This window comes from Podarcis bocagei, assembly GCF_964188305.1.
Source record: "Podarcis bocagei genome assembly, chromosome: 1".
NCBI classification, from domain to species: domain Eukaryota; kingdom Metazoa; phylum Chordata; class Lepidosauria; order Squamata; family Lacertidae; genus Podarcis; species Podarcis bocagei.
This window is the reverse complement of record NC_138125.1, coordinates 82799011-82825131: the sequence shown is the minus strand read 5'-3', so window position 1 is coordinate 82825131 and position 26121 is coordinate 82799011. Positions and strand designations below refer to the sequence as shown.

General features: G+C 44.5%; 1 protein-coding gene across 1 annotated transcript in view; it reads right to left on the bottom strand.

Moving 5' to 3' along the window:
• Window positions 1–211: 211 nt before the first annotated feature.
• LOC308593508 (acyl-CoA (8-3)-desaturase-like) overlaps window positions 212–26121 on the bottom strand; it is a 29872-nt gene continuing 3962 nt past the window's right edge. The window contains exons 3-12 of the mRNA XM_081205943.1: window positions 24022–24219; window positions 21940–22041; window positions 21712–21840; window positions 20509–20566; window positions 19008–19084; window positions 17434–17531; window positions 7954–8050; window positions 5551–5630; window positions 5285–5410; window positions 212–1835 (exon numbers count right to left, since the gene is read on the bottom strand). Of these exons, the coding sequence (XP_081062069.1) occupies window positions 1784–1835; window positions 5285–5410; window positions 5551–5630; window positions 7954–8050; window positions 17434–17531; window positions 19008–19084; window positions 20509–20566; window positions 21712–21840; window positions 21940–22041; window positions 24022–24219 (1017 nt within the window). The 3' untranslated portion in view covers window positions 212–1783. The remainder of the gene's footprint in view (window positions 1836–5284; window positions 5411–5550; window positions 5631–7953; window positions 8051–17433; window positions 17532–19007; window positions 19085–20508; window positions 20567–21711; window positions 21841–21939; window positions 22042–24021; window positions 24220–26121) is intronic.

Sequence of the window (26121 nt, the reverse complement as noted above, 5' to 3'; positions counted from 1 at the left end):
CAACATCTGGAGAGTGGCAGATTTCCTACCCTTCATTTTCACTGACTGGTTCCCCATCACTATGATAGAGGTTAATTCAGACCACATGCGAATTTAACCTGATGCAGCCATGGAGAAATGCACAAATCCACATACAATGTGTTTCGAGTCAGCTCTTCTTGTCTATTTGAACCAATGAGAAGAACAGGGAGAAAAAAGACAGCCACACGTATTGACCCAAATAAATTTATGAAATATATTAAAAGATACAAATAAATACAAATATGTACACATGAAGTGGTGTACATCCTAAGAGGGCTGTGCTAAAGGACCAACAGAAGGTCAATGCTTCCAATTGTGGGTCAAGACAACAAATACTGAACTAATTAATACTTTCAATCACACTGCCAGATAATCACCAGGCAAGAGGCATTGCCCCAGGTAACACATTCCCAGTGGCAGTGGCCTTTGTGTAGTAATGGAGTAAGAGAGTGTGGTTTCAAAGAACTATGACCAGAGGCATTCATGCCAATACCGGATTACATTGAGATTGCAACCACACAATTCCTCTCCTTCAAAAGAGGAGCGCTAGTCATGTGATCAAGCATTGGTTTGGAGGCCCAGGCTCAAGCGTTCTTTGAAGCGCATAGTGGAGGGGAAGAGGCACTTCTTTGGTCTGCCACCATGCGAAGGCATCTTCCTTTGGGAAGATGTTGGGGCAGTGATAACATTACATAGATGAATACAAGTTGCTGAGAAAACGTTTCCTAACCTCAGCATGGAAAGGTCATCTTGCACAACAGGTGCTGTTTGGGAGGAGGGGTACATGAGGAGAGTTCAGATCACATGTGATTATCCTCCAGGAGCACCTCTTTCTCTGGTTATTATGAGGCTTTGAAGAAAACTATCTGCAACCAACGGATCTTAATACAACACATTTTGAAACAGGAACATGAACACACTCAGCTTTAAACTCAATTAATGTTATCTGGTCCCTTACCTCTATGCAAACATGAAATTGAATCCCTGAGCTTGCAACTGAAGCTAAGATTTAAAGTTACCTTCAACTAAGGTCTTATCCACACTTACCTCTTGCCCTGCTCTTTCCAGGCAGAGGTGCACACTTGTAAAAGCTCCATGTCTGAACATGTCTGTTTTCTTTTTCTGCCCCAGAGTTTTTTTTTGAAAATCCATTCTTTAACACTCAATCAGCACAAACAGTAATTCAGATTTCCAACGGATTGCATTTGCTCCGACTACGCTTTAAAGAGCAGGTTTTTGTGGGAAAAGCTCCAAAGGGAAAGGGCATTCGAACACAGAGCTTTAAAGTGTGGACTGTGCATGGAAAGACCAGAGGAAAAGTAAGTGTAGATAAGCCCTAACACCTGCATTGTAGTTACACCTGCATTGTAGTTCTCCACTGCAGCTCTGCCTTTTTGCTTTAAACACACCTCTTCTGAAAGCATCCCTCACCAACCATACGGAAGATGACAGTCAGGTTTCGAACTCATACATGCAACAAAAAGCAAGATGTACTCCTACATGAAGCACAGACCTTCCCTTTCCATGACCCTGTCACCCGAAAAGCCACAGTGCAACCAGAACAACATGTGCACACACACAAAAACCCCCAACTATGCATAGATGTAGGAAAGTTTCAGGAGTCCCCCAACCCCATGCCAAAAATAATTATTTAACGTTTGTCTAGCTCACCCACCAGACCCCAAATTCTTCATAGAACATTAGCTGCCCTCTAGTCTGTGATGCATCTTCATGGTCCTCCTTCTCAAGTCTCTGCTGCTTCTTATCCATACAGATATGCTTCACGCCAGGCATCTCCTGAATCCTTTAGAGAGCTGCAAAACAGGGAGGGAGGGCTTTGATTAAACAAGAAGAGAGGACAATGCGGCAAGTAAAAGGTGGGTCCCCCCCCACTACATCTCACTACTATATACTTCTTTGATCAATGCACATGCAGCAATTCCATATCCAGTGATGCTGATCAATCTGAAACAGTTCCCACTGCCCTAAATCAATGAACTTCTGATTTACCATGTTTATTTGACTAGCATATAGAAAATTAAACTTCAAAAGTATGCCACATTAGCTTTACCATGCTGTAAAACTAAGCGTTTGAAAGAGTTCAAAATGAAATATTCCCACAGAAAATATAATTTGAACATTGTATTTCAACAATTTCAAACTGGATTTCTTTTTCTGAACATGGGTAGATATTTAAAACATGACCACTTAATAGCATATATTTCTGTTATATGGGGCTGTGTTCAACTACCGTATTTTTCGCACCATAGGGCGCACCGGACCATAGGGCGCACCCAGTTTTTAGGGGGGGAATTCAAGAAAAAAAATCTTTCCCCCCCCCGCAGCCCCAAAGAGCAGCGTACAGGCTGCACACAACCTCTCCCTGCCGGAGGGGTTACGTGCAGCTATGGATCAAGCCAAGGCAGCGAGCGGGATGGATCCCGCTCGCTGTTTTGGCTTCCCCTTTAGCCCCGTGCAGCCTCTCCTTGGCGGAGGGGCTGCATGGGGCTTTCCTGGCTTTACTGGGAGGTGGGGGGATTCCCTCACCTCTCCCCAAAGCCCGCAGAAGCCGTGCAAACCCTTTAAAGAGATCACGGCTTCTCCTGGCTTTCCTGGGAGGCGGGGGATTCCCCCACCTCCCGCAAAACCGGCAGAAGCCGCGCGCCTTTTAAAAGGGCTGCACGGCTTCTCCTGGCTTTCCTGGGAGGCGGGGGGATTCCCCCACCTCCCGCAAAACCGGCAGAAGCCACGCGCCTTTTAAAAGGGCTGCACGGCTTCTCCTGGCTTTCCTGGGAGGCGGGGGGATTCCCCCGCCTCCCGCAAAACCGGCAGAAGCCACGCGCCTTTTAAAAGGGCTGCACGGCTTCTCCTGGCTTTCCTGGGAGGCGGGGGATTCCCCCGCCTCCCGCAAAACCAGGCTCCCCCCCCAGCCTTCTAACCAAGTCGGGGGACAGCGGCAAAGGCGCGCTGCGCCCCTGCCGCTGTCCCCCGAGTTTGCGGGGCTGGCGACGGGGAGGAGCAGGCTTCTCCCCCCGCCAGCCTTCTAGCCAAGTCGGGGGACAGCGGCAAAGGCGCGCTGCGCCCCTGCCGCTGTCCCCCGAGTTTGCGGGGCTGGCGACGGGGAGGAGCAGGCTTCTCCCCCCGCCAGCCTTCTAGCCAAGTCGGGGGACAGCGGCAAAGGCGCGCTGTGCCCCTGCCGCTGTCCCCCGAGTTTGCGGGGCTGGCGACGGGGAGGAGCAGGCTTCTCCCCCCGCCAGCCTTCTAGCCAAGTCGGGGGACAGCGGCAAAGGCGCGCTGTGCCCCTGCCGCTGTCCCCCGAGTTTGCGGGGCTGGCGACGGGGAGGAGCAGGCTTCTCCCCCCGCCAGCCTTCTAGCCAAGTCGGGGGACAGCGGCAAAGGCGCGCTGCGCCCCTGCCGCTGTCCCCCGAGTTTGCGGGGCTGGCGACGGGGAGGAGCAGGCTTCTCCCCCCCCAGCCTTCTAGCCAAGTCGGGGGACAGCGGGAATGGCGCGCTGCGCCTCTCCCGCTGTCTCCCGAGTTTGCGGGGCTGGCAAGGGGGAGGAGCAGGCTCCCCCCCCGCCAGCCTTCTAACCAAGTCGGGGGACAGCGGGAAGGGCGCACTGCGCCTCTCCCGCTGTCCCCCGAGCTTGTGGGGCTGGCGGTGGGGCTCTCCTGAAGCCTGGAGAGCGAGAGGGGTCGGTGCGCACCGACCCCTCTCGCTCTCCAGGTTTCAGCGAAAGCCTGCATTCGCACCATAGGACGCACACACATTTCCCCTTCATTTTTGGAGGGGAAAAAGTGCGTCCTATAGTGCGAAAAATACGGTAAATAATTGCACCAGCAGAGCGAGATTCCCCTTAGCTTTACTTTGAATAAAAAAGAAGGTACTGAAAACTGTTAACATACAAATTTTAGCATGCCTGATGTGCATAAATATATACGCTTCCTAGGAACAATCACCTGAAAAAAGGTGAATTTACAACTTTGGCTTTAGCTATGACTGGTATTTTATGCATTTCAGTTCCCCTGTATAGTTTGTATCATGTTCATTTTTCCCTAATACAGAAATCTGCCTAATATAAACATCTTTGCATGCAATTTTCCTTACTATAATGCATTTCCCCCCATTTTTAATCACCAACATATACATTTATTGCACACTTTACAGTATATGGGATTTTGTATTTGGCATAACAGCTACATTGCAAAATTTGGAAAAGTGCAAATTGGGTGGCTATGTTTCAGTTCTCGTACTCTTTCAGACAGTGTGAATCGGAAGCTTCACCTGTAAGTGCAAACCGAAACTGTTCCCCACCCCCCATCCCTAGTGAGGCTAAATGAGACCAACCGAAGGCAGCCCTGTTTAGAGAAGCTTTTAATGTTTGACAGACTATTGTATTTTAATATTTTGTTGGAAGCTGCCCAGAGTAGCTGGGGAAACACAGCCAGATGGGTGGGGTATAAATAATAAATTTTTTATTATTATTATTATTATTATTATTATTATTATTATTATTATTATTAAACTGGATGTATCTTGAGTTTTCCCTTTTTCCACTTCAGCTGTTCAATGTCATGCATAAAGCAAAACATAGGCAAACAGGAGTGCCTGGAGGAGCTTAATAAGGAAAGGGTTTGAAAAAGCCTCTTTTGATGTTCATGATTTGGGGAGTGCGGTGGGGTGGGGAGGAAGGGACTGTTCCTTAGATGTCAGGTCGTTAATTTTGGGTAGGATTCAACCACACACCAGCAAATTCAGGTTAAGAACATAAGAATAGCTTGCTACATCAGGCCAATGGCCCATCTTATCCAGCATCCTGTTCTCCATGGAGCAAACGGGAGATGGGAGACATTGCCATCTAGCGCCCAAAGGCAGGAATATCAACTTGTGAAAGCACCTGGTCTCATGAGTTTCCTGCCTTTGGACACTAGATGGCAGTGTTTTCTTAACACTTCTCAGTGATAAGAAAAGCCATTGGGAAATGCACTGGGAAATGTGGGGTAGCACCTGCTTTGATGCAACATCATCCAACATCCCTTCAAACAAATGGGAATAAATGCTTAAACAGGTCACCTAGAAGTGCCACTAGACAGAGGGTGGAGCCAGTGTTGCTCTCCCCTCGGCCCTTAACTACATTAATAGGACAAGCTCTATTAAATGTTAATGGCTGACCAGGGCTCCAGTACTTTTTGCCCTTTTCTTCCACTTCCTTATTGCTTTTCTTGCCACACTGCAGTTCATAAAGCACCCTTGCCATACTTACTGCAAAATGTCTGCAAAGGCCTGGAGCAGGGACTTGCTGTGGTAGTCAATGCCATGCTTGGCACACAGAGACTTCACCAGGGGGGCCACCTTCCAGTAGTTGTGGCGAGGCATCGTGGGGAAAAGACTGCAGAGGGAAGAAAGGGTGTTCTGTCAAATCAGCTCCTCTTTCTTATTTAGAATGCCCATCCCACTAGCAATGATTTCATAAAACCACACACTAGGGAGATGCACAAAGGATTTTGTGACTCCCACTGTCCTACTTACTGGTGCTCAATCTGGAAATTCAGGTGGCCAGTGAACCAGTCATTGAACGGGGACTGATCCACATTGCACGTTGCCTGGAGCTGCAGGGGGAAATATAAGAAAGGATGTGGAACAATGGAACTCTTTGTTTCACACAAAGAGACTGCAACTGAATGAGGCACAGTTATCTTTTATGTTCCTCTAAGTAGCAGCAACTGGATCCCACAGGAGTAGCATTCCAGCCAGTTTCTCAAGGGAAATGGTCAGAAAAGCAGGTATCCCACCTTTCCAAAAGATGCTATGCAGGCAACGACTGATTTATGTGTGTCTAATTGATGTGGGTGGCACTGTGGTCTAAACCACAGAGCCTAGGGCTTGCCGATCAGAAGGTTGGCAGTTCAAATCCCCGCGACAGGGTGAGCTCCCGTTGCTCGGTCCCAGCTCCTGCAGTTCGAAAGCACGTCAAAGTGCAAGTAGATAAATAGGTACCGCTCTGGCGGGAAGGTAAACAGCATTTCCGTGCACTGCTCTGGTTCGCCAGAAGCAGCTTAGTCATGATGGCCACATGAACCGGAAGCTGTCTGTGGACAAACGCTAGCTCCCTCGGCCTACAGAGCGAGATGAGCGCGCAACGCCAGAGTCATCCGCGACTGGACTTAACGGTCAGGGGTACCTTTACCTTTTTAATTGATGCACGGCTGTGCATTGTGGCCGGAACAAGAGCAGGGACAGAACAGGATGGGACAGGCAGAGCAGAGTGGAGCAGGCTTACGTACCCTCCACCACTGCATGGAACACATCCCCTAAACAAATTGGGGGCTGTCTGTACTGATTGTGTTTCCTTAGCATTCCTTTCCCACAGAAATAAAAATGGGCAAAATATCCTCCATCCCAATTTGCAATTTGCTCAGCTTTTGTAGTAGTTGTTGTTTTAAAAAAGAAGACCTCTCAGAAAAGCTTGAGATTTACATTTTAAAGTACTCCTAAGCTCTGAAAGACTGTCTGGAGGAGTTTGCCCAGCAACACCAGTCCCCTGCCAATAACCCCCCCCCACCTCACTTTTCTACATACACTAAGATATCTCTGGTGTTATTTGATTCCCAGCTTCCATCGGTCCTAGCCAGCATGATTAATGATCAGGGATGATGGGAACTGTCAGCTGGAGAAGACCATGCTGGCTACCTCTTTGTGGGACAGGGGAGGAAAACTTGCAGCAGGGAAAACTGGCAAGAGGCTGAGGATTTTTCAATGCCACCTGGATATCTTTCTTGTTTTGGCCTTAGACCCGACTTTCCCTGGCTCCTCTGGATTTGCAATCGGTTCTTTCTGTTTCTGTGCTCTTTTCATTTTACTTATATGCTACTCAACCAAGTTCCCCAAATTCTTTACATAAACAACACAGTACAAAATCTCACTAGAAACACTAAAACAAGATAAAAAATAAATCACAAAAACAAAAAGCCCAGCAAAAAAAAAAAAGGCCAAACAAAAATCAGTATAAAAACACAGCAGACAAATAAATTTAAGTCCGCAAGGGGGAACTTTGTGCAAATTCCAAAACTGTAATTTAAGAGGTTTGGGAGAACGAGAAGGTGTTCAGGTTGCAGCTAAAAAGACCACAGTTGTAGGCACAGGACAAGCCTCCCTGGGGGCTCCACCACTGAAGGCACCATATCCCTAGCAGGTGTCTGCTGTACTTCCTTCGGTGTGGGAACATGGAGAAGGTTGCTTTAAAAAAAAAAGCTGATTGCTTTCAAACTTTTGTTTAGGCTGCCTTGGACATTTCTATTTATAATGGAAAGGTAGGATGTAAATAGAAAAGGTAGGATGTTTTAACAAATGCATGAATGAATCCCTGTCTGACTCCGCATTAAAAACTTCTGTGCGGTCAGAAGCACAGCTGAAGCATGAGTGGGGGTGGTATTCAGCTTGACCTGCCAAACTGGAGCTATATTGTATTTCAGTACCCACCCACCCCTCCATATTTTTGTCTTCTGCACCATCACTAGTCTAAACGTGTCTGTGATGACTCTCTGAGCCCCTTCAGACACCCTTTCCACTGTGCATTCATGATTATTTTTGTTCATGATGTTATTGGGGTGGTCATATGTGATCTCATTTCTAACATCGTTTGCGTCGCTTCCAAATGTTTTGGGGTGGTCACATTGCTTCATTTCCAATCAGTGCATATACCATAGTTCCAGTAACTTTTTGTGCCACAAATGTTCTGCTTTATTTTGTCCCACTTTTGTTGGTCAGTTGCCCCTCTAGACAGAAATAATGTAGTAGCATTGGGGAAACACTGGAGAACAAGCCAAAGCCACTAATAATGCACTAGTATTGTGCCAATAACGTTTTGCGTAACACACACACAATAAAACACCAGAAACCAATTATTTGAATAGTAAGAAAAAAGTGTCTTACCTGGGTAGACACCCAGTCCATATTTCTATCATAATCAATGTTCATTGGGATATGATTCATTTGTGAAACCCAAGTAAACCAAGTGGACTCTAGATACCTGCCAAGTCAAATGCATTTATTATTATTATTATTATTATTATTATTATTATTATTATTGAATTTCTATAGCACCATCCATCCAAGGACCACAGAGTGGTTTACAATATAAAAACACAAAGATGCATAACATAGTAACAAACGAAACAATATCTCCCCCCCCCCCCCCAGTTTAAAAGGACATTGATTGTTCAGTCAGCCAAAGGCATGGGAGAAGAAGAATGTTTTTGCCTGGAGTCTAAAGAAATCTAATGAATGCACCAGACGAGGCTCCCCGGGAACAGCATTCCACAAGTGGCGAGCCACAACAGAAAAGGCTTTCTCGTGTTGCCACCCTCCAAACCTCTCATGGAGGGGGCACACAACAAAAGGACTCAATTGATGATTGCAGGGTCCGGGTGGGTTCATACAGAGCATTGTCACACACAAAAAACACATCTTGTTACTTAACTTGGTATGTTGATCTGGGATTTGTCTGGTAAAACCCATCACAGCCATATTCAAGCTGTTTGCTGAGGACCACTTTACATATTATAATAGAAACAGGTACATCACTGTAAGGTCCCTCCCCTACACCAACTGCATACATCATGGCATAAAAAGGTAAAGGTAAAGGTACCCCTGACCATTAGGTCCAGTCGCGGACGACTCTGGGGTTGTGCACTCATCTCACTCTATAGGCCGAGGGAGCCTGCGTTTGTCCGCAGACAGCTTCCGGGTCATGTGGCCAGCATGACTAAGCCGCTTCTGGCGAACCAGAACAGTGCACGGAAACACCGTTTACCTTCCCGTCGGAGCGGTACCTATTTATCTACTTGCACTTTGACATGCTTTTGAACTGCTAGGTGGGCAGGAGCTGGGACTGAGCAACAGGAGCTCACCCCGTTGCAGGGATTCAAACCGCCGACCTTCCAATCAGCAAGCCCTAGGCTCTGTGGTTTAGACCACAGCGCCACCCGCATCCCACTTCATGGCATACTTTGCACTAAATCTGTACCTCTATTGCTCTATTACTAGAATAGGCGAAGCAGTCCTAAGAAAATATCCATAGTAAGTGAGAGCAAGGCTGCCTCCACACCAGAAATCTTCATGTTCTGGAATTTTTTTTTCAATGCCCTAAACATATTTAGTATGTTTATTTCAACTCATATTTGGTAAGCAAAGCTAAAATTGCCCAATTTGAATTTGACAGGCTGTATAAATTTGACAGGCTGTATAAATAACTCTGGAGCCAAAAGCAACTGAACTAAAATACTTGATTAGGGAAAAGAGAGAGAGAAAGTGTTGCAACAATGAAGGACATAATAATCCTCATATAACCTGGGGGGGGGGGGGAGAGACAGGAAAAATAGGTAGAAAAGGAAATTACAGTAAATGCCTGAGGAGAAGGGAACTGAAATTGGGAATGTGTGCTTCGACAAAGGCAGGAAAGGAAATTGCTTGATGGGAGTTCTACTTCCCTAAACGTTGCCTTTTCTGCCTTTAACCACGTGGTGGCACCAAACCCTCCTTGATGTCTTGCTGCGGAATCTGGAGAAACATGATTTCCAGGTATACAAAATTATTGTGCCTCAAAACAATTGAACAAGGAGCTGATGGGAGGTGATGCTAGACGTAATTCTAAATGCTTTGGGTGTAAGATATAAGGGTAGTTAAACTGACTGGGAACAGTGACCACAAGTGGGAAAGGGGATTAGTTAGATGAAAAGGATGACAACGCTGTTCAAATCATTCCAAAATCCTTGGAGATTATTTAAAACCAAACTAAAGGAAGCTTCCAAGAAGTATACATAGATTTAGGAAAGACACCATCAAATTAGCTGAGGTTCCTGAATTGCAAAGGGTTGGACTAAGTGACTCTCTTCCAACTCTATGATTCTATGAAATTCAGGAGGCTGCCAGTGAAGGAGCAGAGTCAAGGAAGCAAGGGCAGGGCAGTTTGCAGGGCAGCAGCTGAAGAAGGAGCAAAAAGGGTTTTCTTGTGTGTGTGTGTGTTTCTTTGTGGCTGATTAGCTGTTTTCCCTGTGTAAAGGTCAGAGGGGGCAGGGTTTCTGTTGAGGCAGGGGATTAGCTGTGGGAGGAGCTTATCAGAGTTTGCAGGGCAGCAGCTGAAGAAGGAGCAAAAAGGGTTTTCTTGTGTGTGTGTGTTTCTTTGTGGCTGATTAGCTGTTTTCCCTGTGTAAAGGTCAGAGGGGGCAGGGTTTCTGTTGAGGCAGGGGATTAGCTGTGGGAGGAGCTTATCAGAGTTTGCAGGGCAGCGCGCAGTTATACCCATCTTTTAGATTTAGGGGAGCTAGTCTCAAACGTTTGTTGGGGGAGACCTAGGTTTTTTTTGTGGGGGAAGTTATTTGTCCTGTCTTCAAGCTTTTTATGATGGAGGACCTCTGTAGCCACCCCCAACGACACGATCTCAAGATGGAAGGGGAGGGAACAGCTGCAGTCGCCTGCGATTCCTGCGCAATGTTTGCCATCTTGCCGAAGGTTGCAGGCAGCTTTACGTGCAGCAATTGCATGTTGATTGCCCTTTTAAAAGACAAAGTCCAGCAACTGGAGGAACGTGTAGCTACGCTCCAAAGAATTAGAGAGCTGGAGCTCTTCTTGGAAGCAACAGAGCACACCATCCCCACCAAGGAGGAGACAGGGGACTCCCCTGAGAAGGAGGATAGTTCACCAACACAGGAGCCAGATATATGGAGAAACGTGACTCAAAGAAGTAGGAGGCCCAGGGTTCACTCTGATTGTTTAGAAATACACAATCGCTTTGAGGTCCTCTCCCCTAGCATGGAAGATGAAGAGCAGACTCCATTTGAGGATCTCTCCCTCATTACAGTCGATCAGGTATATGAAGATGAGCAGCAAAGTCAGTCCTCAGGGAATGTGCAGGCGACCTTGGAACGGACAGCTCACGGAAGAACCCCGACCAAACCCAAGAGGAGGCGTGTAGTGGTGATAGGGGATTCCCTACTGAGGGGAACAGAAGCAGTGATCTGTGGGCCTGACAAGATGTCTCGGGAAGTGTGCTGTCTCCCCGGGGCTAAGATCCAAGATGTAACTGAACGACTGCAAGGAATCATAAAACCCACTGACAAATACCCCTTCCTCTTGGTTCATGTGGGAACCAATGACACTGCAAGCAATAGCCTCCAGAAGATCAAAAGAGACTACGAGGCTCTCGGCAGGAAATTGAAGCAACTAAATGCACAAATTGTCATCTCATCTGTCCTCCCAGTTGAACGACGTGGCCCAGGGAGAGAGGGGAAAATAGTGGAAGTGAACAGCTGGCTTCGCAAATGGTGTAAACAGGAACGGTTTGGATTCTTAGATCACGGACTGCAGTTTCTTGAAGATGGCCTTCTGGCAAGTGATGGGCTGCACCTCACAACGGTTGGGAGAAATGTTTTTGCCAAAAATCTCAGAAACCTCATCAGGAGGGCTTTAAACTGACTAATGTGGGGGAGGGAGACAGTGCTCCTGAAGGTAGGAGTCTATCAATTAATGAAGATGATCATCCAAATGTCATAGACCAAATGGAGCAAACAGCACGCGGACCTAGTGGTGGGAGGAAAAAATCCTTAAATAAGAGACACGGGGGAATGATTAATGGACTTCAATGTCTGTACACTAATGCGCAAAGCATGGGAAATAAACAAGATGAGCTTGAGCTCTTGGTACAGCAAACTAAATATGACATAATAGGCATCACTGAAACCTGGTGGGATAAGTCCCACGATTGGAATGTAATAATGGGGGGATACAATCTATTTCAGAGAAACAGACCAGACAAGAAAGGAGGAGGAGTGGCGTTATATGTCAGGGATGTGTATACCTGTGAAGAGATCCAAGATTTAGAACCTCAAAGCCAAAGTGAGAGCATTTGGGTCAAAATTAAGGGAGAGAAGAATAACAGAGACCTCATTGTGGGAGTTTACTATAGATCCCCAAGCCAAACGGAGGACATAGATGATGCCTTCCTGGAACAGATGGCCAAGCATGCAAAAGGAAGGGAGATAGTAGTAATGGGGGACTTCAATTACCCGGATATTTGTTGGACGTCAAACTCAGCCAAGAGCATAAGGTCAAACAGATTCCTCACTGGCCTTGCAGACAACTTCATTGTCCAGAAAGTGGGAGAAGCAACAAGAGGAACAGCCGTTTTAGATCTGGTCCTAACCAATGTTGATGACTTGGTTAGTGGGGTAGATGTGGAAGGATCATTAGGCGCGAGTGATCATGCTCTTCTGAAGTTTACTATACAGCGGAAAGGAGCAGCCAAGCATACTAGGACTCAATTTCTTGACTTTAAGAAAGCCGACTTCATAAAACTTAGGGAAGTGCTGGGTGAGATCCCATGGACAGCAATACTAAAAGGAAAGGGAGTTCATGATGGCTGGGAGTTTGTTAAGAGGGAGATAGTAAAAGCACAACGTCAGGCAATACCATTGAGACGGAAACATGGAAGGTGCCTAAAGAAGCCAGGGTGGCTATCTAAAGAACTTTTAACTGAATTAAGATTAAAAAAGGATGTGTACAAAAAATGGAAAAGGGGGGAAACCACCAAAGAGGAATTCAAACAAATAGCCAGCACGTGTAGACACAAAGTCAGAAAAGCTAAAGCACAGAATGAACTCAGGCTTGCTAGAGAGGTTAAAAGCAACAAAAAAGGCTTTTATGGGTATGTTCGTAGCAAAAGGAAGAACAAAGAAACAGTGGGGTCACTCAGAGGAGAAGATGGTGAAATGCAAACAGGGGACACAGAAAGGGCTGAACTCCTCAATGCCTTCTTTGCCTCAGTCTTCTCCGATAAAGAAAACAATGCCCGACCTGAAGAATTTGGAGCAAATGATTCAGCAAAGGAAACACAGCCCAGAATAACTAAGGAGATAGTACAAGAATACTTGGCTAGTTGAGATGTATTCAAGTCTCCAGGGCCAGATGAACTGCATCCAAGAGTATTAAAAGAACTGGCAGATGTGATCTCAGAACCACTGGCAGTCATCTTTGAGAATTCCTGGAGAACAGGAATTCCCGGCAGACTGGAGGAGGGCAAATGTTGTCCCTATTTTCAAAAAGGGGAAAAGAGAGGACCCAAATAATTACCGCCCAGTCAGTCTGACATCAATACCAGGGAAGATTCTGGAGCAGATCATTAAGAAAACAGTCTGTGAGCACCTAGAAAGGAATGCTGTGATCACCAATAGTCAGCATGGATTTCTGAAAAATAAGTCATGTCAGACTAACCTGATCTCGTTTTTTGACAGAATTACAAGCCTGGTAGATGAAGGGAACTCAGTGGATATAGCCTACCTTGATTTCAGTAAGGCATTTGACAAGGTGCCCCATGATATTCTTGTAAAGAAGCTGGTAAAATGCGGTCTTGACTATGCTACCACTCAATGGATTTGTAACTGGCTGACTGACCGAACCCAAAGGGTGCTCATCAATGGTTCCTCTTCATCCTGGAGAAGAGTGACTAGTGGGGTGCCACAGGGTTCTGTCTTGGGCCCAGTCTTATTCAACATCTTTATCAACGACTTGGATGATGGACTCAAGGGCATCCTGATCAAATTTGCAGATGACACCAAACTGGGAGGGGTGGCTAACACCCCAGAGGACAGGATCACACTTCAAAACGACCTTGACAGATTAGAAAACTGGGCCAAAACAAACAAGATGAATTTTAACAGGGAGAAATGTAAAGTATTGCACTTGGGCAAAAAAAATGAGAGGCACAAATACAAGATGGGTGACACCTCGCTTGAGAGCAGTACATGTGAAAAGGATCTAGGAGTCTTGGTTGACCACAAACTTGACATGAGCCAACAGTGTGACGCGGCAGCTAAAAAAGCCAATGCAATTCTGGGCCTCATCAATAGGAGTATAGCATCTAGATCAAGGGAAATAATAGTGCCCCTGTATTCTGCTCTGGTCAGACCTCATCTGGAGTACTGTGTCCAGTTCTGGGCACCACAATTCAAGAAGGACACTGACAAACTGGAACGTGTCCAGAGGAGGGCAACCAAAATGGTCAAAGGCCTGGAAACGATGCCTTATGAGGAACGGCTAAGGGAGCTGGGCATGTTTAGCCTGGAGAAGAGGAGGTTAAGGGGTGATATGATAGCCATGTTCAAATATATAAAAGGATGTCACATAGAGGAGGGAGAAAGGTTGTTTTCTGCTGCTCCAGAGAAGCGGACACGGAGCAATGGAGCCAAACTACAAGAAAGAAGATTCCACCTAAACATTAGGAAGAACTTCCTGACAGTAAGAGCTGTTCGACAGTGGAATTTGCTGCCAAGGAGTGTGGTGGAGTCTCCTTCTTTGGAGGTCTTTAAGCAGAGACTTGACAACCATATGTCAGGAGTGCTCTGATGGTGTTTCCTACTTGGCAGGGGGTTGGACTCGATGGCCCTTGTGGTCTCTTCCAACTCTATGATTCTATGATTCTATGATTCTATGGCAGGCAAGGAAGCTTGCTTCAGAACAATGAAGCTCTGCCCAGATGAGGAGGACTCAGGAATGCAAACTGCAGGATAACCAGCATACAGTGACAAGGATGGAAGTGAAAAGAGAATTTGGGGAGCGTAATAAATAGAAAAAAGAGTGTGTCTGCTTAAAAAAACGCCCAGCAAAAATATTTGTTTAGATACCTCAGAATCAGGAAACTGGCCAAGGAGGTAGGTAGCTGGGCCATTAGACAACAAGGAAGTAAAAGGTCTGCTATGGGAGAATAGTAGTGAAGCTGAACGCATTATTTCCATATTTTTTCATCTGAAGAAAGCAGTGGTCAGATACTCAACTGAACTGGATTTTTAAGGGAGGGAGTATAAAGAATTAAGCCAAATAGGGGCAAGAAGAGACTAAGTCCTGGGATTTATTGACAAACTAAATAAATCCCTGTGTTTGGAAGGAATTAACCCAAGATCTTGAAGAATTCAAGCTGAAATTGCTGATCTTCTGACAATTGTGTCACTTAGATTTGTGGAGTTGGAAGGGACCACATGGGTCGTCTAAGTCAAACCCACTGCAATGCTGGACTTGTCTATAAATGGATCATAATTTTAGCTTGATCAAAAAGCAGTATAAAACACTGTTGTCTCTGTCTTATTGATACAATCTCTGTCCATATTGTTAAATATTGATAATTATTTAAAGGGCTTTGAGGGGTTTACTGAAAATTATTTTATTATGTGCACTGCTTAGAAATTTTACTGAATAGGCAAATAACACAGGACTGGAAAGTAGGCAGTGTAACAATGGCTTTTAAAAAACCAGATCCACAAAAGATATAGGAAATTATATCCTTGGCATTGCAGCTTACATGTAAAGTAATAGAGGAAATTCTATTTGCTAATGCTGACTAACTATGAACTGATGCTGACTAATCAGGAAAGAAATAGCACACCGGCTAATTTATCCTGCAAAAACTATTTTGAAACCAGTATGTGGGCAAAGCTGCTCTTTTAGCTGCCATGTTTTCCTTTCCCGTATAATGCAAATTACACTGCTGAGAAGATGAAAGTGACAAGAGGTCTGTGTGTGGCCAGTGAAAAACTCAAGTCTCTTGCCTGGCTTAACTTTTTGGTATTTCTCCTTTCATGCAATACAAGCCATGCCTGACACCACCAAACCACAACCCAAATGTCTAGCTAGCATTTCATTCATCTGTTTAATATTTTAAAAAATATCCATATAAACCGTAAAGAGCATCCATTAAAACAAGAAATACAGCCTAAAATCAATAATATCTATGAAGCAACTGATGGTTGCTGCTTCACATACAGTAAGAGGGAAGGATAAAGAATCAGGATCTGCTCTAGTTTTTGAAATTGACATTTTTAATTGTAAGTTTTTGAACTGCTTTAAAATGTATTTTAAATTGTTGTAGCCCACCCTGGGACTTTAGGATAAAGGGTGGGTTTCAAAAAACAAACAAGGAGATCCACGTGACAGTGTCGAATGTGGTAGTAAGACAACTTGCTGTCAATCCCCCATCTCCAATTTATTTACTTAGCCCTTGAGAACTAAGTAAAGTATTTCACAAATGAAGCAACGCAATCATTTGTGCTACTTAGCCTGCAGCTATGCCCAGTCCCGGATCCGCAAGTGCAAAAGACTCCCTGATTGTGAACTTCAAGCGACGGATTTCAGGACTGCTTAAACTGACTGGCAGCAGCTAAGATCCTTGGCTAAGTGTACAGGGCAGTGCACAGAAATTAATATCAGAAGAAGGCAAATGAGAGAACAAAGGGAGGCCTGACCTTTCCCCCTTCTGTCCCCAGGAGTTGAAAAGGAGGGATTTCTCTGTTCCATTTTTTCAGAAGGCAGGTTACCCTATCCACCCCAAACAAACACTAAAGCAACCTCCTTGTCCCTGCTTGCATTCTGGCAAGCCCACTGGGCCTATGTAAGGTCCCTCTCCCACTCCTCTGCTACATTCCCTCAACCGTTCATGATGCTTAGAACTAGCTTAGATGATTCCCAGCTTTTAGAGTAGCAACTCTACTGTGGCAGTGCCCACCACCAACTATGCTTAGGGCTCAGCCCCCCAAAACACAGCGGCCCCAGCCAACATGAGATGCACTGACGCTGGACTGAATGCACCTACCAACTTGTGCTGAAAAGAGGCGGCTTTTGCATGCACCCACACCAAACACAGATGTGCACTTCCAGAAACGGAAACACAGGCAGGCTAGGGCGCACTTGGTTTTGCCTTTCTCTCCTGCCCTCCTGTCTCTCCCCATCCCCCTAGCTCTTTACCTCCACCCCCATCCTGCCAACCATCCCCTCGCAAGTCCATTGCCAGCCATGGGTGGTGCTCCCACCTTCCCCAGCTCTGCCAAGTCCCCAGGCACCCAAGTCACAGAAGGCAATGAAGTGCCAATCTTTGACGGTCTTCCCTGTGCCGCGTTGCTCAGGGCCACGGTGATCAAGTGTATTTGCTGACACCTTAAGGAGCAGCTGTCTGTGGAGAAGAGGGGCCTTTTTTTTTTTTTTGGCCCACACCCCTTTCCATCACTGGCTATGCTTTCTAAACAAAATGTGAGGAACACTTCTCTTTCTGGTGTCTTAGTTTATAAATGCCTCTAAAATGTTAACTAAAGGCCATGTTGAGCTAGCATCTTGATGTGTGCAGGACATAACAATATTTATGGGGCAAAAGATTTGAGTTGCAGTCTGGGGGCTGATGCAATGCAAACTGAAGACCATTTTGCACAACCTGAAAGCGTTTAACCTAAAATGACTAGCAGGGCCTAACTGTTGGAAGTAACATATGTTCAGAGTATATCATAATTGGTTAGAAAAATATAGATATTTGAGATTAAACATCAACAAAAGAAAAGATGAGAGTTCAGCAGAGAGAAGGATTCTGAGGTTTTGTGTTACCTGGAGAGCCAGTAGTATGCCATGAAACAATTAAATCCCATAAGAGGTATGTACATGAGACAGACTCTGATGTTGTATGAAATGATCAAGGCTAGATCCTGTCAAAGGAAGGGGAAAAAGAAAGGTTATATTTTTTGCTACACAGTGGCACTGCACTGTGTAGTAGCACAGAAAATGTACTCCTCCTACTTGCGTGCTGATGGATAACAGAAAACCTATTTACTACTAGAGAGATAGGAGGAATCAATTTTAAACAGATTTATACACAGAATTTGGTGGTTCCGATTCAACAGAGCTTTGCCTGCATTGGACCGTGTCTTGCATTGACTGCCCATTTATGTCTGAATCACTTATGCATTGTTGTTGCTGCTTTTAAAAGTCTGATTAATTATACCAAAAAATAATAATACATGTATTAAATGTATAATACACACAAGAGTCAAGTCCCATGCAGTACTATATTTCTGCACCATAATTTAAGATGTAAGTATTTTTATACCGGTATGTGCATTCTTTTATTTGTCTGCTTAGCACTTAGTTACTTTAGGAAACCTGAGGTACGTAGGCATATATTATATTGTTATGGATCTGTGGGTGCTAGTCATCGTGAATTCTGGATTAAGTTAGTGTTAGAATTTAGTTATGGCTGGGATGTTAGAGCAAGGAAACAGCAAGACCCATGTGTATTTACAATGTGTGTTGACCGCTGCTGGAATTAGTATATGCGAAGAGTGAATTAACCTAGGCAAACTTCCTAAGGTGTGTACCGTATCTGCCACCGCTTTAAGGCTAGGCAATTGGCAAGTGTAAAACCTAATTTCATTTGAGGTAATGAGCCATTTAGCACATCAAAGGAGTGCAGCCTCTCCCTGTGTTAGTAGAGCCCAGAGCTTATTAGGAGGAAGGATCAGAAAGCAATGGAAGCTCAGAGAGGAAGCCAGTCATACGTGGGAGTCAGCAGGGATGTATGCTGGAGAGTGGGCAAGGCATGATGGCTGCTGTCTGTTTGAGAGCAAGGCTACGGCTAGGGAAGAAGCAGGGACCTTTTGGGGTGGCAGTGCTCTGAGCCCCTTCATCTAGGCTTCAGGTTGTATATATGTATAAACCAACCATATACCATAAAGGCACCACTGTGCCTTATTCTCAAAAATAAACACAAACCCTTGGTAAGTGCCTGGAACCCCTGAATTCTCATGCACCACTCAGCAGAGATTGGGATGGCATGTAACCAGTGCTTTCCCCCCTAAAAAAATGTTTAGGGGTACTCTCATTTTGACTCAAGAAAATCACTATTTTATAGTTCAAATTGGGAAAATAAATACAGTAAATGGACCAAAATACAAAGATTCACAAAATGTTTAGGGGTATGTGTACCCCTGCATCCCCCCGGAAAAAAGCACTGCATGTAACAATATGTATAATAATGCATATAATGTGCAATAACTGTTTGCATTTTTAGTGGAACGGATTAAAAAGAAATCTGCTTCTTGGTGGGAATTAGGAAAAAAAATCAACACAGATAAGATGCTCATCTAGATTTTTTTTTTTTTTTTGGAAATTCAATCACTACTTACCACCCATTCTTTGCGCTTGAATGAGAAGTAGAATACAGACCATTGGAAGAAGGGAACCAGCATAGCTGGGGCTACAACTATTGAAAAACGAAAGGAAGACTTTAAAAAACAACCTTTATAAAAATTTCAAACTACCATCCATCTTCCTGAGAAAGTCGAGCATTGCTTGTCTTTGCTCACAGAAGGATTCTTCTTTTTCACTTTTTTTCTGCCTTTCCCTTATCCAGCTAGTATTTGTCCTCACTTGAGAACTCCATTTTATCTGCTTCAAGGGGTTAGTCTGATGGCCAGCAAGATAAAATTTCCGCCATCTTTGTTCCAATTCTCCCCTGCAGTGTGGTTAAAGCAACTCAATGCATAGTCTAAAATGCCTCTTCTTTTATTCTCAATTTTTTGCTGATCGTACTGCTATATCTCACTTTCACCCTATGGCCCAACAGATATGCAGTGTGCTATTATCCTATATTCTCTGGTTTTCAAACTCTGCTGGCTAGGATTCTATAACCTGTGCCCTTTCTATGTATGGCAATGTCCTGAGAGAGGGGCACATTGAATGCTCTGTGGTGCGTGGAGAGCAGGGGAGAGAAGAATAAGCTCAAAAGCCATTCCCAACTAACAATGAGACAAGGAAATTACATCAACTCAAAGTTTATTGAAGGTTAGTGCTGTAAAGCCACAGATTCCAAAGGTCTTGCAGAGCAGCAACCACTCATTTTCCATAGACTCTACCTCACCTTTCTCAGAGCCTGGGTCACCCCCAGAGATGTCGGAGACAAACATCAAGGGCTCAGTCCAACAGGAATGAACATACACCCCAATAGCTCCCTTCCCTGAGCTACAGAGCTTGGGAAGTGAGAGATCTAGAGGTTATGGCATTCTCAGCCTAATCTCCATTACAGGGGGGTTGTGAGGATAAAATGGGGAGAAGGAGAAGGAGAATTCTGTAGGCCACCGTGAGTTCCCTGGAGGAAAGGTGCAATATAAATATAATACTACATAAAACCAAAATGGCACAAGATCCTCTCTGGGGCACCCCAGTAGCCAGGTTCCCTTATATAGTGTTGGGGGGGGGCAGGGGATTCCCCTTTTCAAAGCTCTCTGTAACTTCATGCAGGTTGGGGAAGAACCTCTCAAGTAACCAAGAGCTGAAACCTCCTTAGGCCTTTGGGCCCATCTTTCCCTTCTCAGGAATCTTTTCTCCCCTTTCTCTCTGATTGGTTCCTCCAGGGAATTTAAACTCATGAGCTCCAAGAGCCCTTCATTAGGATTTTGTGGTAGCAGCTGCTCCCTGCCCTGCTCCTGGCTGGACCTGATGAGTTGTGGCAGATCTGGCTCTTGGGGAGGTGGATCAGGGACTCCATCAAGCGCAAGTCCCGTGACAGAAGACTCTCTACCCAGCAGATATTCACACTATTTCACTTAGAAAAGTATCTCAGGAAGGAGAAGCTCTGTGACAAAGGAGTGGAAACTTGTGACATTTTTCAGGGACAAAGATACTCACGCCAGAAGTACTTGTGCTGATGGTTGTAAGGCATATACTTCTTTTTCTGCAACCCGAGCTGTGAAGAAAGAGGTATCAACGTCTCATTCAGGCTATAGACACCCACCTTATCACCTATCACCTATTCTTTCAGTCTCTGGGTGACAGCTGCTACATGAATAAAATATACTTAGCACCTTAACTCCCATATCCCCCTGGGCTTCATCATAAAATGGGGTGTGTGGAAATAAAAATCATAACCAAGGCTCGGTCATGACCTTATGAAATTACACATCCTTGCTACCATAAACGAGAGAGAGAGAGGGGCCAACTGGGATGATCTGCCCCCCAAAAGCAATTTTATTTATTACACTTTAAGCCTGTCTTTCTTCCCACCAGGACCCTCAGAGCATGAATGATCATACTCTGCTTGGGGCCCATTGTACCCTCCTGACCCCATTATATATTTCTGTGGTCTTTCCTGATGGACAACATATCATAAAAATGTAGGCAGCATTCGAATCAACAATCCAAACTAGGAGCTTGGAAGACACACAGAACATAGAAACAGGAAAGCAGGTACTTGGCTTATTAATAAATTCAGGTGTTGCCCCTTTATATCACAATCCTCTGCCTATCTACTAAAACTAAAACCTAAAATGCCTCATTGAAGTCAATGGGACTTACTCCTGTACACGTTTACCTGGAAATAAGTCTTATTGAACTCAAGAGTACTTACTTCTCAGTAATTGGGCAACTTGAAAGAATTTTTAACCAAGGGTAAAATTATAAGTTATGCTAAGAATGAAAAATTAAGACATAAGAAATAAGAAATATTTTCTTTATGGACATTCAGTTTGATTATATCTATACAAAATGTTAGTGGTATGTTGCTTCTATATGAATGTATAGTTACTCAGTTTTCATTTCTTTTTCTTTCCCTTCAGACAGTTTTGTTAGTGTAGGTAAAGGAAATAAGGTCAGAAAACATGTCAATATTTTATCTTCTATATATCATGCTTATATATTATTTGTCTTTATAATTGTGTGTGTGTGTAATCTTTATATTTTATAAAATTTAAAATATTTTTTAAACCTGACGTTTTCCTGCTGAAAATCATGGCTGTCTCGTGTAAGCTGCCCAATAGCTTTATTCTTGGCTGTCCACTCTTTCTGGCTGCTTTCCTAAGCAACCCTTCAGTAGCATACACCTTGCAAACATACCTCTGTAGCCAGCTTCTTCCCCAAAGCAAACACCAGGGGGTGCATGTTGAGATCAGGGTCTTTACGGAAACAGTTGGGTTTGGCATGGTGCTGGAAATGCAGGTTATTCCACCACTGGGCTGGCATTCCCTATAGGAGAGGAGAACACAGGGTTGAAAACAGAGCAGAAGTCAAACCCACTGGCTGTCAGAAAGGACAGCTTCCACTCAGAAGTGTAAATATACCTACTTTCACTGTGCCCATTAAGATCTTGTGAACCCAGTGGTTCAATGTGGATGTGCTGAAGACTGAAAGGTGTCCCAAGTCATGCTGCAACCAGGACATTTGATTCTGTAAGATAAAGAGGATCATTAAGAAAACATAACTCAGATCCATTGCACAACTAAACATAGATTCAGGTAGGTAGCCGTGTTGGTCTAACACAGTCAAAATAAATAAATAAATTAACCAACTAAGTTTTTTCTAGGTATAAGCTTTCATGTGCATATCTAAAGAAGTGTGCATGCACACGGAAGCTTATACCCAGAGCAAATTTAGTTGGTCTCTAAGATGCTACTGGACAATTTTTTAATTTATTTCAACAGCTGAACATAAAATGAAAACAATGCAATTACTCTTTTTTTAACAAAGTACCAGGAGATCATCCATGCCAAAGGCAATTATTTTTTACATAAGATTGCAGGCTTTAATTATCTCAAATGCAATCCCCAATTAGCTGGGAAACACTATGGCCTGATTTGGATGTAATGCTAAGATGTCGTTAAGGATTACTTCCCAAGCCATGGGCTTACTTGCTTCTCTCCCCTCTCCTCCTCTGGCATGGCCACAAAGATGAGACTGAATGATTTTACTTCTGTTTTCAATTAATGGCACTTCAGTGTAGTGTCTGTTATTAACTATGATTTTGAAACAAGCCAACTTCATAAACTATGGTTGGAGTCAGGCTTGTTTCAGGTAACCATAGTTCAGACTAACCACAGTTTATCCTGGCATGAACACAACACTAAACGAAGCTTAGTTAAAAGCTTATTTCCAACTTGCAGCTGTACCAGAAAAGCAGAGGATGGAGCTAACAGGCCTGAAGATTGTCTATATGATGCTGATGCTGATCTGAACTAGGACAAAGCATTTCTCGACTAATTGGGGATGCCCTTTTGAATGATTAAAGGTAATACGCAAATTGAATCAATTAATGTGATTAATATATTTGTTCTTCACATAGCAGTTTAAAAATACAAGGACCAAACCACACACACAAATATTATTCTCCCTATCAGCAACCAGTAAAGCAGTCACAACAGGCTCCAGCATTAATTCCCGACCTCTTTAACCCTAATATTACAGCCCATGCCCCATGATCCCTTTCTAAACTAGTGTAAGTATATTCAATCATGCTATTTAAATATATCCATTAATCACAATCCAATGCCACAGCTCCATAAAAGCTTTTAGGGGCTCACAGACTATTTTTCTTGAAAGATTCAAGTCCATAAATCACCTGTCTTTAAAAAGAAGGACACAAAGCAGTGGAAACATGCTTTGCTTGCTATGGCAAGTGGATTTGTTGAAGGCTGAATATTGCCAGATTAACATGGCACTTGCCTCTTCAAAAAAAGCATGGTGCAGGTGGTTTGTGTGTGACTTCTGACCTGCCCAACATCTCTCCCTGTACCAGGGCTGAGAAACCTGTGGCCTTCCAGATGCTTCTGGATAACAACTCCCATCATCCCTGGGGCTGATGGGAGCTGAATCAAACCACATCTGGAGGGTCACAGATTCCTCACCCCTGCCTTACACAATAGGCTCTAAGTCTTTCAGTTTGCGTCTTTCAGTTTGTTGAAAGAGTTTGACTCCCTAGGTCAAAGAAGCTGGCATAAGGGGATGTAATAGGTGCTAGAAGGGTCTAGAAGGCTTTTCCTTCTTTACTAAGATTATGCCCATGCAGAAACAACAACACCCCCATATTTACCAGGGTTGACCCATGAAACTGAAAACAGATTTTGTGTCTGATTCTTGGTGATGCTATTAAACTATAAGTGCATGGATAAACTACCCTGTCTGAATATGGATTTTCAAACAGCAAAGTTCTCTAGAGACTTTCCAAAGTTCCACAAGTACTTTATAATGTAGCACAAGGAAATAGCTTTGGTTTTTGTGGTAACAAACAAACAACCCCAAACCCAAGTGTGCTGTGAAGAGCTAGCTGCATTGGACTGTGTTCTGGTTTCATGAACCCCATGGTATTTTTGAAATAATAATGTGTAGGAAGAAAACAGTTTTGAAGATGGAATGGTGTCTCAGACATTCTACCTGAGCAGTGGTAAACAGTGCAACGCCCACAAAGAATGGCACTGAGGATGATCCAAAGTACCAGATGGTAAACCAGGCAGCAGCATCCAGCACTATGATTTGAAGGAACATCAGGAAGAAGAAAAGCGTGTTGGGCTTCAGAAGTCCCATCTTCTCAACAGTGGACCGCAGCTCCCGGAAATCTTCCACTAGCAATTTCTGTGGGGAAACAAAGAATGGCAACCAGTTGTTCCAGACACACACACAGAAGTAACATCGGAATGCATCAAATGAAAACAGGGAGAAAGAGCGCCAGCCACTTACAGGTGTTATTGGGCTCCAACTCCCATCATCCATTGGGCCACACTGGCTAGGGCTGGTGGGAGTTAAGAGTCCAAAAACGTTTGGAGGACCACAAGTCCCCCATACTTGCTCTCCACAGTACTAGCTGCATCACTAAATCCTCCGGTGATTCCTGTGGCACAGGGATAAGCTTCCAGCTGTGCACACTGAGTTGTGGCAGTGAAGAGAGACCACAAACTGTCATCTGTCCTGTGCAAAGGCTCGGTTATGCCACTGTTTATGGCATTAAAAGTCTTCTTGCCTTCTCAGCATGAATGATTATAAGCCTTCAAAGAAATATATGGCTGGGGAGCCCATGTAGTCTCCCTGTTACAACTGTAGTGTTTCCAGAAGTTCATTCCCATTCTTTAGATCACCATTTACCAACCAGTCTTTGACAATTACGCTATCTGTATGAACCGTGGTACTGCTCTCTGACGAGCCTTCTTCCGAGGATTCAAGCTGCAGAGATGGGCAAGCGTCATTCTGGCAGATCCACAGTGATTCCCGCATCCTCACCAGATCCAGGTTTTGGAGGAAAGCTGAGGGTGAGGGGCTGGAAGTATACCACCCCCCACAATCTCCCTTTCTCTCAGGAAAAGGAAGTGAGGAGGCAGATACAGCTACTGTTCGGCAGAGTGGCAGGGGTTCACTATCAACATGAGCTGAAGCCCACAGGCTCCCCAGCCTCTTTCCTGCAGAACAGAGAAGTTGAGAAGAGAGGGAGACTCCTGCAGCAGCTGCTAGGTGGAACTGAACCCCTTCACCCATTATCAGCCAAGGCTGGAATTCTCACCTCTGCCTTGCCTCCTGGAAAGGAAAGGAGGGTGCAGGGGTGGAAAATGCCTTTGCTGATTTATGGAAATGCTTGCTTGTCTGCATCCAGATTGTAAGGTGGCCACAACTTTGGGCTTGGCCATTGTAGCCCCAAATCAATGTTAGTTAGTTAGTTAGTTAGTTAGTTAGTTAGTTAGTTAGTTATACCCTAAGTGTAGCAAACAAACTTTGAAAAGTGTTGGATAACAGAAGGCAAAAAGCGACTGAGGGAAGTGCAGGCAGCTGGGCAATAAAAATTTCTGCAGGCAAGTAACTTCTGTGGACTTATTTGCAAGGCTAACCCATCCTCATGATTCTGTCAAGTTATTTTATATATCTGAGTTTCTTATACTAAAGCTTTGGGGCACTATAGCCAACTGGAATACTTCTAAACATACACAGCATTACTGCATGAAAATAAAGTGTCATGCAAGAAGGCACACAGTGAAATCCTTTGCAGGCCTCTCCACTACAAATTAACTTGGATGGTGTACTACTTTTATTGCCATTGTGTTCACCAAAGAATCCCAAGATCTGATGAGGCTCCTGGGAGTTCTCTTTTAAGTTAAAGATCCCTACTCCCTTTTCCTAAAATTCCCTGGGGAGAATCAATTATTCTTAAACCAGATGAAATCCTGCGTATGCTTCCTCAGAGATTAAATCAAAAGGAACATCGTGATACACTTCTGTAGGGCCAATAAGCCCAACAACATACAGCTTATGTATGTATGTAGGGACGCGGAGGCACTGTGGTCTAAACCACTGAGCCTGTGAGTTTGCTGATCAGAAGAGCAGCAATTTGAATCTGCGCAACAGGGTGAGCTCACATTGCTCTGTCCCAGCTTCTGCCAACCTAGCAGTTCATGGCGTTTCCATGTGCTCTGGCTTCCGTCATGGTGCCCCGTCGTGCCAGAAGTAGTTTAGTTATGCTGGCCACATGACCCGGAAAGCTGTCTTAACTGT